A 16,002-nucleotide genomic window follows, 5' to 3' on the forward strand; every position below is an offset into this window, starting at 1 on the left:
GTAGAGAAAGCGGGCAGACAGGAGTGGACAGCAAGAGATACTAATTTTTAGCCAAGTTTATCAATCTCCAGACTTAAGCAGTTTCTCACTTTGGGATGGATATCAAAGACTGCATACCTAAGGGACCTCACAGAATATTAGCAATGTAAGGAACTTTCTGGGTCACCTCAGCTGACCTCCCATTTTGACCTTGACATGACCCAGGTCCCACCTCACTCTTCTCAAGCCTATTTTTTGGCTTCTCAATCATCTACCCTTTATCTTCCAACCTACTCAGTCTAACTTCCTCACACCCTTTTAAGTTCTGTTTTGTTTGGTTTTTTTGAGCTATCTTACCTGTCCAGGTCTGGTCTCCTGTGTCGCACCGCACTGTGGCTCTACCAGGGTGGCCATGCCTCTGAGAGCAGCTGTCCCTTTCAAGGACTGCACAGAGGTTGCCACATCCAACTTGTGATGGTTATCAACTTCCAGTAAGCTCCAAATTCATCCTTTTTGACTTCCCTATGAAAATGGATCTGGGCCCTTTAAATAGTTTTTCTTTGCTGCTTGCCACTGAAGTTTTGTCAGTAGGGGGCAGCAGAGACACACTGAAGGAGGAAAAGCAGTTCTGCTTCCCAGTTCTGGTACGGTTCCCTGAACAGACACTGGCAGTGCTTTGCTAGTGTCTGCCAGAGCTCTTCTAGCAACTTAAAAGTCCTGTGCTTTGGGACACCTGGGTGGCTCAGCAGTGGAGCACCTGCCTTAGGCTCAGGCATGATCCTGGAGTCCTGGGATAGAGTCCCACATCTGGCTCCTGCATGGAGCCTGCTTCTCCCTCTGCCTGTGTCTCTGCCTCTCTCTCTCTCATGAATAAATAAAATCTTTAACAATTTTAAAAAGTCCTGTGCTTCAAGAAACAGTCTATCCATTGGCGAACAGCCATAGTTATACACAAATAGTTTCTCAAACTGAGCTGAGCTTTGCCTCATCTGCCCAATCTCAGGTGTGATTTCCTTGCTCTGAAGTAACACAGGATAACTTTCTTTCACAAGAAACCTCCTTAGACATTTGATAACAAGTATTTGCTTACTCTTCACCTTCTGTTCACCAGGTTAAGAATATCCAGCCCTTTTAATGCTCTTCTGTATCAATCCCCAACATCTTAATCCTCTTCTGGATGTACCTCCCTCCCTACCAGCTTGTCAGTGTCCCTTCTAAAGTATTGCCTCAGAAACAAAGCATAAGGCCCTGATGTAATGGATGATGGCCTGCCCTGATCAGAAGTTCCACTTTCCTCAATTAGGTGTCACACTCATCCCATACTTTTTTCCCCATTGAGAGAGACTTGCTTTCTTCTAGGGTTGATATGGGTTTACCAAGCCCAGAGTAATCTGTATGGAATGAGAGTAGGAAGCCTCCAGAAAAACAGAATTCCACAAGACCTAGGATGATCATGTTGTAACAATGCCAGGCTAAGGCACAGGCACCATTCATAATAATATGTTCAGATTAATGATAATAGTATTATGTATTTTCAATTATATGTGCTTCTACATAATACATATTGTATACTATATATTACATATTTTATATATATGTATATACATCCCATATGTATAAAATAGGCCCTTTGGACAACTGTTTATTAAAGTCTTATTAATGTTTTATGGACAATTAATATAGTGTCCAAGTTCAAGGCAAGCATAAGCATCCATGGTAATCTAGCCATTTCAGGATATAAAACAATAAACATTTAAAGCAATGAGAAAGGAAAACATTTCTTATATCTCAAAGTTAATCAAACTAATGCATTTAAGACCACTCAACAGTGGGAGTGCCTGGCTGGCTCAGTTGGAAGGGCATGGGAATGCCACTCTTGATCTCATGGCCAGCTGTGAGGAATTTGAGGGTGGGTGGGGTGTAGAGATAACTGAAATAAATAAAACTTAAAAAAAAAAAAAACACAAATGATCAATAGTGATATCCAACTTAAAATTTAAAAGCCAGTGTATAAACCAAAGAAAGGTGATTAAGTAAATAATGTGGTGAGGCAACATTTTACAAGGTCATATTAATAAAACTTTCTGAATATACCCTGAATTACAGTGAATTATTCTCAATATTATGTTATAGACTAAGCTATATTTAATTCTAAAACACAATGTCTTTTAACAATCCTAAGTATCCAGTCAAGATTGCCCTTAAAATTAAAAAAAAAATTTAATTTAAAATTTTTCCCTTTTTTAGATCATACTTCTAACACTCTAGCCTAAAAAATGCAATTAAATTCATATACTAGATATGCATGATACTTTTATAATTTTTTTATCTATTAATCATCACAATTCCTCTAAAAGAGGTCTTTCCCTAAAACCATACTGTTAGCGTCTTCTCTCAACTCTACTTTTTTTTTCCTTCTCAAGTGTCATTGCATAAACTTGAATTCTGGCTTCAGCCTCTAATTGAAACATCAGAACTTAATTATCTTCCTTCCCTTACTTACAGTGTACAAGTGAGACCACACCCTTTCCTATTATGCTACAGCCCAGAGGGCAGCTTATAATGAACCTAACAAGGTGTCAAATGTTCCCGTTCTAGCCCAAATTAAACATGCTGCGTTTCCATCATTTCCTTTTTAAGTTTTCCAGGAAGAAATAGTTTCCTGTAAATATCTATTGCTGAGAAACACATATAAAACAAAGTTCAACAGAGCCTTGGAAATTCAGTGCCTACAAAATGCAAAACTCTCCTACTTCTGGCCAAGGGGCCTGCAACATAAACAGCTAAATGTCCAAGAAAATCCATCTCTCTTTTTCCACACTCATCAAATTTTAGCTGAAATGTGGCTCTCTGCCAGGACTGGATCTCTCAGCTCCCCTGCAGTTAAATGTGGCCATCTGACATAGCCAATACAATATTCAATGGAACGTGAGCATGGGTACTATGTGACATCACCAAGCCTACCTCATGAATGCCTTATAAGTATAAAAACAAAACAACCTTATAGTCCTTATAGTCCTTTGGCTTTGGAAGCCACATGTTGATGATGATAAAACAGTCAGATTGAGGTCCCTGAATGACTGTGTGGAGCAGAGCTAGTGCAGACTGAAAAAATTCCCTCAAAACCATTTCCTAGGGAGAAAAAAAACCTATTTTAATTATTGTTGGGTCTTTTGTGTCAGCAAAAGATTAACCCTGTAGTTTATTCTAACCAACAGAGATAATAGAAAATTCATTTAGAAAATTATTTGGGGAAGGAAAAACAGTATATACACATGGACTTTAAGTTCTAATGGTAGATTCAGATTAAAGGCAAATAGTATCCATGGTTTAATGATAATTCCAAAGAGAAATAAACCCACTGGAATAAACACTTGTGTCAATGCACTTTTCCTTGAACATTCCTTAGCCAAGTCTTCACCTCTTCACCCATCATTACTTCTCCCAAAGAATTACAACTCACCACAGGACTCTGGTTGTTCCCCTGCCTTCAGACAGCAACTCATTATCTTGGTCCCAGTCTTTCCATTCTCTTCCTTCTCTCGATCCTGCTGGGCACTGTGGTCTCGTGATTAGGTATATTCCTAATCTACTGAAATCTGAATTACCTACATGTCTTCACATACTTCCTTTTGTTCTTCCCATTCTTCTAGTTCCTGTTATTCCAGCTCCATGTACAGTAACCACGACTTCATGATTGGTCCTTAGTAATATACTTACCTCATCTCACTACACATACACTGGATTACCAGATTCAGATTCATCTTCTAGAACAGCATCTTTATTACTACTGCCAAAAAACTGGTTTACAGTCTACAGGCCAGGGGTTGGCAAACTATGACCTATGGGCCAAATCTGGCCTATTGCCATTTTTAAAAATAAAGTTTACTGGAAAACAGTCATACTTAATCATTTTATATATTGTCTACAACTGCTTTCACATTATACAATGCCAGAGCTGAGTTAGTTGTGAAATCAACTGGAGGATGCAAAGCCTAAAATGTTCACTATCTGGACCTCAATAGAAAAGTTGATCAACATGTGGTATAGACCAACATCGTTTCTCAGAAAGACAATGGCCACTATCTTCTTATTTCTTATTCATTTAACACCACAAGCATCTATACTGGTAAAATATGAAACACAATTATATATACACCCAGAGATATAAAAATATATGCTACCTCCCATAATCAGCCCTGAAGCTCTGGGAGAAGATCAGTAGATTGTAATCTTACTCAAGGCAACTCTATGCTCCAAAGTAGAGTATGCCCCATTTCTGGAATGGTAATAAAAAACATTGTTACAGAAAAGGACTTACTGGTTTCCTAACATCAAAAATCAAATTCTTGGGCAGCCCCGGTGGCACAGCGGTTTGGCGCCGCCTGCAGCCCAGGGTGTGATCCTGGACACCCAGGATCTAGTCCCAAGTCGGGCTCCCTGTGTGGAGCCTGCTTCTCCCTCTGCCTGTGTCTCTGCCTCTCTCTCTCTGTGACTCTATGAATAAATAAATAAAATCTTTAAAAAAGAATCAAATTATTTTTGGTTTATTTTCTAAAAGGTTAATCTTGTATTTTGCCCAGGAGCTGTACCTTACAAATAAACATTTTTATCATTGATTTTTAAATATTCTAAATTATTTAAATTTAATGATTGAGCTTTTAGTACTAACACTAATAATTTTGGCAATCACAAAACCTCACTTTACAAGTCCAAAACTAGTATGATCTAATACTTTGAGAATGCCATTTAGAAAAGCCCTTGTCGGGGCACCTGGGTGGCTCAGTGGTTGAGTGTCTGCCTTTGGCTCCAGTCATGATCCCGGGGTCCTGGGATCGAGTCCCACATCAGACTCCCCATGGGGAGCCAGCTTCTCCCTCTACCCATGTCCCTGCCTCTCACTCTCTGTCTCTCTCATGAATGAATAAATAAAATCTTCAAAAAAAATAAATTCTTTAAAAAAAATTGAAAAGCCCTTGTCGATGGAGACCAGTGCTACCTTCTTCACATATAAACAATCCTCCTAAATCAACACCATACTTTAAGAACAGCCAAATTATCACAAAAGAAATAACAAATGTTGACAAGGAAGTGAAGAAAAGGGAATGCTTGTGCACTGCTAGCAGGAATGTAAATTGGTGCAGCCATATGGAAAATAATATAGAGGTTCCTCAAAAAATTAAAAACAGAACTACCATATGATTCAGCAATCCCACTTCTGGGTATTTAGCCAAAGAAAACAAAATCACTAACTTAAAAAGACATATGCACACCCATGACCACTGCAACATTATTTACAATAGCCAAGATATGGAAACAACCTAAATACACTGACAGAAGGATGAATAAAGAAAATGTGGTATACATGCACAATGGATTATCCAGTCATGAAAAAGAAATCTTGCCATCTGTAATAACATGTATGGACCTTGAGGACATTATGCTAAATGAAATAGGTCAGATATTAGGTGATGTCACTTAGATGTGCAATCTAAAGAAAAAAAAAGGGAGGGGGGAAGCTCATAGATATAGAGAAGAGGTTGGTGGTTGCCAGAAATGGGGGACAGGTGAGATAGGTGAAGATGGCCAAAGATATAAACTTACAGTTATAAAAATGCATGTCATGGAGATATAATGCACAGCATGGCAACTATAGTTAATAACACTGTACTGCATATTTGAAAGTTGCTAAAAGTAAATCTTAAAAGCTCTGATCAGAAGAAAAAAACTTTTATAACTATGTATGGTGACGTTAACTAGACTTATTGTGGTGACTGTTTTACAATATATACATAAATATCAAATCATTTATGCTGTATATCTGAAATGAATATAATATTGTGGATCATATATCTCAAAAAAAGCAGTCAAGAAAATGCACATCCTTACATACCAGGCTGTCCTTAATTTATGCTTCATCAGTTATGTTAATTATAATTTGATTTGAAAGCATGTCTGAGATAAAACTAACAAACACGATTTCAGATTACTGCTTTCTTTTAATAGCAAATACAATATGTAAAGATTATTTTTTTAAAGATTTATTTATTTATTTATTTATGATAGACAGAGAGAGAGAGAGAGAGAGAGAGAGGCAGAGACACAGGAGGAGAGAGAAGCAGGCTCCATGCCGGGAGCCCGAACGTGGGACTCGATTCCGGGACTCCAGGATCGCGCCCTGGGCCAAAGGCAGACGCTAAACCACTGAGCCACCCAGGGATCCCCTGTAAAGATTATTCTGATTAACTTTTAAAAAATCTTCAATTATTCAAGGCTTATATCACAAAAAGTAGGGAAGAATGCTTCAGGTGTTCCCCAGCTAGATGAAGTGGAGAAGAGGAAATCAGGAAGGTAAGACCTGAAGACAGTACAACATTAAGGAACTCTATGTAATATTTTGTTCTTGATCCTCTATCCACTCACCCCTCTACCGGACAAGAATGTATTATGCACCTACTGTAGCAGGGCAGAGGCCATGAGAGGTGTGAAGAAATAGTTCTGACCATAAAGTGCTGAGAGAATCCAGGTAGGAAAACCATATGAGCACCACTCGAACACGTGGTGGGATGCAGTCAAAGTGCTGCGGAGAGAGGAAAAAAAGAATATAGGGGTGGTGGAAGGGGGAGGAGGGCGGGGGGTGGTGGTGAATAGGTGACGGGCACTGAGGGGGGCACTTGACGGGATGAGCACTGGGTGTTATTCTGTATGTTGGCAAATTGAACACCAATAAAAAATAAATTATATATTAAAAAAAAAGGATGTGGTTCATTCGCTGGCACAGACTTGTGACTTCATCAAAATGGGGATCCGGGGAGTGGGGGTAGGTGGGTATTGGAACTCAGCCTTGGAGGAAGTGCAGAATTCAGGAGAGTGAAGAAGGAAGGGTGATGGGGGGGGTCAATGCTACCCACAGAATATCACAGACACCAATTATGGGACAGAAGGCATGGAGTAGAAAGTGGGACAGGGGATCCCGGGGTGGCGCAGCAGTTTGGCGCCTGCCTTTGGCCCAGGGCGCGATCCTGGAGACCCGGGATCGAATCCCACATCGGGCTCCCGGTGCATGGAGCCTGCTTCTCCCTCTGCCTATGTCTCTGCCTCTCTCTCTCTCTCTCTGTGACTATCATAAATAAATAAATAAATAAATATTAAAAAAAAAAAAAAAAAGTGGGACAGAAGAGTTGAGGCCAAAGGATTTCTGGATCAACTGTAGCTTGTTTTAAAGCTTTCTTACCTTGGTTTCACTATAACCAACCCATAAAACAATAATTTACAAGGCCAAAATAAACCATACTTTCTCCTGAAAAGTGGAAATTGTTTTATTATATATCATCGAAGCATTCTCAAAGCGGACTTGCAGAAATGAGTCATCAGACTGTAAAATATCATCACAAATATCTGCTAGCAAGGGTTTAGACAGCCAGTGCTATGTTGATCTGTTTGCAGACATTTTCTAAAACAATGTTTCTTCAGCTTTATGGTCACATTACTGTCAGCCTCTCTAATAAAAATGTACACTTGTATTCCAGCTGTATTGCTGGTGGAAAGAGTAGTTATTCATCGAACATCTTTTAAATCCTCTCTCCAAATAACCTACTCAGCCTAGTGGGGAAACTCATCCTGAAAACAAAATACTTAACAAGAGACAGCCACACATGCGCGCACACACACACACACACAGAAAAAGAACAAGGATTTCTCAAAAAAAGAATAACTTCTTCCTTCTTCCAACCAGAATCAGGACATTATTTACTGTGATGCCTAACAGGTTAAAAATAAGCTAATGCATCAAGTCCCAGACATGTGATCTGAGCAATGCATTCATTATAAAAGCATTCCTACAACAAAATAATTGAGAGTTTCAGTGGAATTAACTATAATGGGATTACCACTTGTGTCCACAGCAGTTTTATAAACCAAACCACCTGCTCAATCTAGTAAGTACCCAAAGACTCTCAGGTAGAACACATCCTTATGGGATGAGCCTTGCCAATCAGGAAGACTTTTTCCTCCCTAAAGGTTGCCACAATAAACCTATCCATTTCTCCATAGGAGGTTTAATGTTTCATGTCACTTTTTGTTTACATTCACAGGCTGTAGACTTCAACTCTGGCTCCATCTCTTGTTGCTCTTTTCATGGCTCCCTATTTCTTGCCCTCAAATCTATTCAGAGAAATTCTCTTCAGTAAACTTTGTTTATAGTGCAGATTTCACACATCATTTCTTGCCAGTATTGTGAATCCTGGATAGAGATCTAATTACCTCCCGAAGAGCTGCCAAACAAAAGCCTGGACTGCAATATTCTCTATTCCCTTTATAATGAACCTGAATCTAAGGTAAAAATCAGGCACAATCAAGTTATACTATTTATGAGTTAATGAAAGAGGAAACTCTCACAACAAAGATTTATAAGCCTTGATAGTTGACCCAAACTGTATTTTAAGTCAGGTGGAGACAGGGGAGGTAGCAAGGAAGTAAGACTTAGGACAGGTGAGGGTAGTGAGAAGGAAAAAAAGGTGGAGAGTCGACAACTTCAGCACCCTATTTAAGAAAGACTCATACATGCCAATTAAATCTCAATTAAAAAGAGCAAGAGAGCCACGGCATCAAAATTAGATTCTTACGCAACTCAATTCAATACAATCAATATTTATTGAACACTTCCTATGGGCAAAGCACCTAGGAGACTTTGTAAAGACGACACTGGTTTGCCACACTTCCACAATTTGTTGAAACACCAAGAGTTGATTTTTTAACATTTCTTAAAACCTTGTTTATGCATCACATTTTCCCATTAAGAGACAATTTCAGGAAAATGGGTGAGGATGTGAATGGAGGAAAAATTAAGGTGGAGGCCATGAATCCATGAGTATGGTAAATACGTAAATGCTTATCATTTCAAATTTGCTAGAAGGGGGATTGAGAATCTGAACCTCGGCTTTCTGGCAGCCAGGACACAGGGAGGTGAGGCTACACACTCATTTCATTCACTGCCCGTACAGTAAACCCTGCATCTGGGCAGGAGCAACCAATGACTCTAATACTAAGACTAGACAGCAATTTCTTCTGTGGGTCCTCTTAAAGGGCACCCTTTAACTGACTACCATGTTTCATAGGGTTATTTAAAGGTATGCTAATGTGGAAAATTCAGTAAAAAACACTTGGGTGAGGGATCCCTTGCAGTCTGAACATACACCTCAGAGAGCCTGTTTTTTTTTTTTAAAAAAAAAAAAAAAAACAACCCAGGAGGAGTGTCTGCCTTCAGCTCAGGTCCTGATCCCAGGGTCCTGGGATTGAGTTCCGCATCAGGCTCCCTGCAGGAAGCCTGCTTCTTTCTCCCTCTGCCTATGTCTCTGCTCTCTGTCTCTCATGAGTAAATAAATCTTTAAAAAACCAAACAGGAAAATACTGTGGTAAATTAAATGATATTTTTTTTAAAAAGAAGATACTTCTAGAATATGGCTGAGAAAACACTTTATTATCTATTAGTTTATAGCCTATATGTTAGCTCAAGATGCCTATCATAATGGCTTTAGGGTTCTAATGCTAGATACTCTTGAATAAGCATCATTTCACAGATGAAAACACTGGTAATGACAGAATGAAGTATCAGAGCGAGACAATCTATTCTGACACGCTTACCCAATCAAATAAATTTCAATTCCTTTTCAAAGGGAAAACAGTTATTACAATCACTAGGTAGAACTGTCACTCTACTGACTGCCTAAAACCATAAAAGAGGCTCATTCAACCATTAAAACAACCATTCTGACTGTGACAATATTTTACTCAATACTATACTTACACCCCCTGGTAAAATTACCAAATGGCCATTTTAAAGATGGAAAGAACTTTGGTAACCAATTAGACAAGTCTCCTTGTTTTGAAAAGGGACTACAACAGGCCCAAATAGACAAAATAACTTGTCTAAGTTCAGGGAGCTATGGGGTGGCAAGACGAGGTGGGCACTCAGATGTCCCAATCGCCTAACACCAATGAAATTAGCTGCTCATTTCTATTCTATGACCTAAACACATTTAGTTTATATGGCTGTTCGATCAACTGGTATTTGCCTCAGGTTTTCCTGTTTGATCAACTGGTATTTGCCTCAGGTTTTCCACCTTAGTTTCACAGGGACCTTATTCAACAAGTATTTATCTGCCAAGATACAAAATTATTTTCTAGCTTAGAGTATGCCAAAACAGCACTAATATCATTAAACCGCAGTGAAGAGCACAACCTAAAAACAAAAAACAAAAACAAAAACAAAAGTAAGCACTAATACCTAAGTGGTAGAAAGATGGTAATGTTTAATATTTAACAAACTGGTCTAGAGTTACTTTGCCCCAATGTCTTCTACAGCTTAAGCAGCATCTGCAATCTACAAGCAAATGTTCTCCTGAGGAGAGAGCTCTGAAACCAGTATCACATAATACATTGCACTAACTACAAACACAAGAGGGAGAATGGGAGGAAAGTGTCAAATGGGAATGACCTAAATTCAAAAGGTAAAAAACAATTTCTAAATTAACATTTGGTGGTGGAATGAAAACATGTATTGCTTTGTTTTCAGGTGTTAAAAAAAAAAAAGCATACCCCAACTTCTCTGCCAAGTACAATTTCTTTTTTTTTTTTTTTTTTCCTAAATTTTAAACACAGCTTACGTAGGGACTCAACTACTGTACTTACTGGGGGCTTGAAATCTTACCGGGGAGTTTCTCAAATCAAGCAGCAGAAAACTCAAATTTAAAAAGGTACAACCAGGGATCCCTGGGTGGCGCAGCGGTTTGGCGCCTGCCTTTGGCCCAGGGCGCGATCCTGGAGACCCGGGATCGAATCCCACGTCGGGCTGCCGGTGCATGGAGCCTGCTTCTCTCTCTGCCTCTCTCTCTTTCTCTGTGTGACTATCATAAATAAATAAATTTAAAAAAAAAAGAAAGGTACAACTAAGGGCTTTCAGTTGAGAGATAATTCACTAGGTGCCATAATCACTGCAAGCTGTGTCCTGCAGAACAGAAAGGCCAGCAGGAGCCATGGATCACCCTGACAACCACTCAGCCAGAGTGCTGCTGAGAAGCAGAGATGCTGACAAGGGAACGTGACCACAAACGCCTGGGCATGCCTTGCCTAAAGGGAACACAACATGCTCTTGCTCTCTTATGCTTCAGATTAAATGTGTTCTTTCAAGAACAATTCTGGTATGCTAAACGTATCCATGTTGACAAACTTTTTTCCACCCACAAAATACTAGCCGAGTATTACCTACCATGTGAAGGATAAGAATTGTGTATTTTCCAAAATTACTAAATCCTCCTATAAAGCACACTCATACTTTCAGAAAAGTATGGGAACACTTACTTGAGATACTATTAATGACAAGTCCTTGCAAGCTAAGATTTTATGAGCTGTGGGGATGCAAATATCACTTTTGTTGGTTTTTCCTCCTGTTGTGTTCACAGACGCTAGGGATCTGAATGTGGCAAAAGTATATAAAATAGTCACAGGACTCTTCATAGCAAATGGGACAACCACAAAACAGTGAACCTTAGAATAAAAAAATGTCCCTATGGCCAATTAATTTGATTTACAGAAAATGGTTTAGTTGTCCCAGCTAAAACTCCTAAGTGGCCAGGATATTTGTCAGTTTCTTTATGGTATAATTCAAAGAGGCATATAAAGCAAACTCACAGGCTTGTCTTTCTTCTTTCAGGGGTCTTTTATCAAGTAAAATGATGGAAGCATTTGCACTTCTAAAGTTCAGTAAATTGATTTAATAGCATGGACTGTCAAGACTTAAATATCTGCAAATTAGGAACAAGCAAATGTGAGGTTTAAGACGATTACCTAGAGGCAAAGTACTGACCACAGTTGCCCTATGATTAAGCCTAATAAGCCCCACTGTATCATTTTCTTTTTTTTAAGGGCATCCACATTCCTGCTGGGGCATGCAGTAGCATCAGGTGGGAAATACGGAGAAAGGGGCTTAGAGATGATAACTGGAGAAAGGGCAGCCAGCCTTGAACTCTGCAAAAATTCTACTCCGGATGTTACAAGGACTTAATAGAAAACTGAATCACTATGTTTAAATGGTGGTATAGTGAAGGGGGTTCCTTGTGTTGCGCTGTTTCACAGGTTGGTACGTTTTTGGCTGTGAAGTGCAATTCTTTTTAATAAAGTACAATTTCACAGGGTGGAAACCCCTCTCTCCAATCTACTGCTAAATCTGCCCGTTTTAAGGAATTTGCCCCCTTTCCTAGGTGTTGATAACAAAACGCTCTTCCTCGTTCTCTTTCAAACACGCAGGAAAAGGAGTTTTAAATATGTATTTAAATTATTTCCTCCCGTACTCAAAAAGCCGTGAAGCCCTGAAATAGCCGAAGTGGGGGGTGGGGGGAGACACAACGCCACAGGAAGTGAAAGTGACAAGATAGCGGCATGGCTTCTTTTGTTTTTCTTGTAAACTGCACAGTTAAACGTATTCTTCTCTTTAACGATCTGAAACTAAGATAATGGGGGCCGGGGGGCGGGGCGCTGAGAATTAAAACTCAGAAACCCGCTCCCCAACCACACGCACCTGGGAGGCTCTTTGGAATGGGGGGGTCTTTCCTCACGAGGCTCAGTCAGGGCTGTCAGGCTCCATCCCAATGCGAGCTGCACGCGGCATTCCCCCCTATCTCGGTCTTTTCTAGGGCACATCCACCCTCTTCCCTCGCCTCCAAGCAACGGTTCTCCACAGGCCACAATACAGCGGGGTCGGGCCAGCCGCTCCTCAGCGACACACGCTCGTGATTCACCGGGTCTCAGAACACGACGCGAGCGTCTTCCCTCTGTAGAAGGGGGGGGGGGGCGACGGCTGGGAGGCTGGAGATTTCACTGTCCTACCGCCGCGCACACTCGGGCGGTCACTCGCTCCACCGTTTCCTGGCCCCCCGCGACCGAGCCGACGGCAGTGACTGAAAACTTCCTCCTGAGCCCATCTGGCCGCGGGGAAACTGCCTGCAGGGGAGATCCTGCCGCTCCCGGGCGCCGCCCGGGCGGGGGGATGCTCCTCGTCGCCGCCCCGGCCTCGTCGTCTGCGCTCGGCCCCCGGGCGCGCCTGCGCCACGAGACCCGGGGACCCACGGCCGCGGCCGGGACGCCCGCTCGCCGGGGTCCTCCCGCGCGCCGAGCCGTAGGGCCGCCAACACGCGGCCAACTTGCCCGCCGCCGCTCGCGCCCAAGTTGCCCCACGCAAACTTCGCCAGCCGCCACCCCCTCCCAGCGCCCGGGGCCGGGCCCCGTCTCACCTGAGGCACCGGCGTTCGCGGCCCCGGACGCGCTCGGCCCTGGGGTCCGGGGGTCGCCGGCAGCCGCCGGCCGCGCGTCCACGCGCCCCTCAGGAGCATCATCCTGCCCCGGCGCGGGCTCCCGCCCCAGTCAGCCCGCCATCGTCAGCGCCCCGAGGCCGGCGGCCGGCGCCCCCGGAGCGCGCAACCCGCCCCGCGCCTGCCGCCGGGCGGGGCGCGGGCCGAGGGGCGGAGGGTGTGTCCCGCTGCCCGCGGCTCTGCGGGCGCGCCCGGGCGCCGCCGGTTTTCTCTCCTCCGACCGAAAAAAGAAAAAAGGGGAGGGGCGCCAGCGAACCGCCCTCCCCCGTCGTAGAGTTCGAGCGGCCGCGCGAGCGCTCCTGGAATGAACGAGGCCCGGCGGTCGCTTCTTGGGAGCTGCTGACCTCAACAGCCGCCGTTAATTCTGGGTACTCAGCTTGTTCCCGCCGGCGGGGGGGGGGGTGGTGGGGGGGAGGGGAGCGTCGGGGTCCTGGAGCGAGGCGGGGGGGGGGGGTCTGCAAGTTAGTCTCCAGGATCGAGGGGCGAAGGGCGAGAGAAGCGGGTCCCCAAGGCTCCACCCCTCCGTCGGCTCCGAGGTGTGCGCCTCGGGCTGCCGCGGCCGGTGAGCCCCCATCGGAGGGTCCACTTGGTCCCCGAGGCTCCACCCCCGGGGCCCGAGGTCTGCGGTTCCCTAGAGGGTGGCCCACTCCCTGCTCTTTGGGACAGTCTCTACCACAGCACAACGGGCTTCTCTTGTCAGTCGTTTTTGTAATTGAAAGAGCTAAGGAACCAGAACTTAGTCTTCCCAGCAACTAGGAAATGTAATGTTTTGTCTTAGAGACTTTTTGTTTATAAAAAGAAATTTAAAAAAAAATTTTTCGGGGGATCCCTGGGTGGCTCAACCGTTGAGCGCCTGCCTTCAGCCCAGGGCGTGATCCTGGAGTCTCGGGATCGAGTCCCACGTCAGGCTCCCTGCATGGAGCCTGCTTCCCCTCTGCCTGTGTCTCTGTGTCTCTCATGAAGAAATACATAAACTCTTAAAAAAAAAAATTTCAGAGCAACCTAATCTAAGCTTTCACATAGCTTACTTACAATAGAGTTCTTAGATAAGATACAGGATGCCCAGTTAAATCTGAGTTTCAGATAAACAACAAATAATTTAAGTGTGTAGCAAATGTTGCATGGCTCACACTCTAAAGAAAAATGAGATATTTGGAATATACTTAAATTATTTATCTATAATTGTTTATCTGTAATTCAAAGTTAATTGGGCATCCTGTGTCATAATCTGGTAAGTCTGCAAGAGGTTTAAATTAATGAATCGAAGCTGGCAAACAATGCAACAAGTGGCAGACCTCTCCTGATCAATATCTTTCTTTATTGAAAAAAAGATGGAAGTTTCTATGATAGGAAAAACTTTACCACCATTAAAGTCTACTTCCGGGCAGCCCCGGTGGCGCAGCGGTTTAGCGCCGCCTTCTCCTGGGGTGTGATCCTGGAAACCCAGGATCAAGTCCCACATCAGGCTCCCTGCATGCAGCCTGCTTCTCTCTCTCTCTCTCTCTAATAAATAAATAAATTCTTTAAAAAAAATAAAAAAGACTTAAAAAAATATAAAGTCTACTTCATATGTGTTAACTTATATGTGTATTTCAAACTACAAGTGCCCTGGACAGATAGTGACACATGAAACCTTAAGTTCACATGGGAAGGTAATTTACTTGAGTTCTTTCCTAGTGTTCCAAATCAAAGAAAAGAGTTTATCTTGGCATTGTGAATAAGAAAGCAATGAACATGGGAGTGAGATATCTTTTTGAGGTACTGATTTCATTTCCTTCAGATATATACCCAGTAGTGGGATTGCTGAGTCCATGGTAATTTTTTTTAAGATTTTATTTTAGAGAGAGAGAATGTGCATGTGCATGTACAAGCAGGTAGAGGAGCAGAGGGAGAGGGAGAGAGAGCACCTCAAGTAGACTGCACTGAGAGATGCTGGGCTCAATCTCACCACCCCAAGATCACCATCTGAGCTGAAATCAAGAGTCAGATGCTTAACCCACTGAGCCACCCAGGTGCCCTGGGCCCATGGTAGTTATATTTTTATTTTTTATTTTTATTTATTCATTTTATTTTTTATACATTTTTTAAAAAAAGATTTTATTTATTCATGATAGACATAGAAAGAGAGAGAGAGAGAGGCAGAGATACAGGCAGAGGGAGAAGCAGGCTCCATGCCAGGAGCCTGACACGGGACTCGATCCCGGGACTCCAGGATCGTGCCTTGGGCCAAAGGCAGGCGCCAAACCGCTGAGCCACCCAGGGATCCCCTTATTATTTTTTTAGATATTTTATTTATTATTATTATTATTATTATTATTATTATTATTATTCATGAAAGACACATAGGCAGAGACACAGGCAGAGGGGGAAGCAGGCTCCATGCAGGAAGCACGACATGGGACTCGATCCCGGGTCTCCAGGATCACACCCTGAACTAAAGGCAGACACTCAACCTGAGTGGCTGAGCCACCCTGGCGGGCCATAGTTTTATTTTATTTATTTATTTATTTTTTATTAGAGTTCAATTTGCCAACATATAGTATAACACTCAGTGCTCATCCCGTCAAGTGCCCCCCTCAGTGCCCATCACCCAGTCACCCCTACCCCCCCACCTCCCTTTCCACCACCCCTTGTTTGTTTCCCAGTTAGGAGTCTCTCA

At 42.7% G+C, this 16,002-nt stretch overlaps 1 protein-coding gene across 1 annotated transcript in view; it reads right to left on the minus strand.

Annotated features, from left to right (window-relative positions):
- Positions 1-13,520, minus strand: part of MCUB (mitochondrial calcium uniporter dominant negative subunit beta) — a 93,796-nt gene extending 80,276 nt beyond the window's left edge. Inside the window, exon 1 of the mRNA XM_055342331.1 lies at positions 13,266-13,520. Coding sequence (XP_055198306.1) covers positions 13,266-13,367 — 102 coding nt within the window. The 5' untranslated portion in view covers positions 13,368-13,520. The remainder of the gene's footprint in view (positions 1-13,265) is intronic.
- Between the last annotated feature and the right edge of the window lie 2,482 nt (positions 13,521-16,002).

Source organism: Nyctereutes procyonoides, unplaced genomic scaffold, assembly GCF_905146905.1.
Source record: "Nyctereutes procyonoides isolate TBG_1078 unplaced genomic scaffold, NYPRO_anot_genome, whole genome shotgun sequence".
Classification (NCBI taxonomy): Eukaryota; Metazoa; Chordata; class Mammalia; order Carnivora; family Canidae; genus Nyctereutes; species Nyctereutes procyonoides.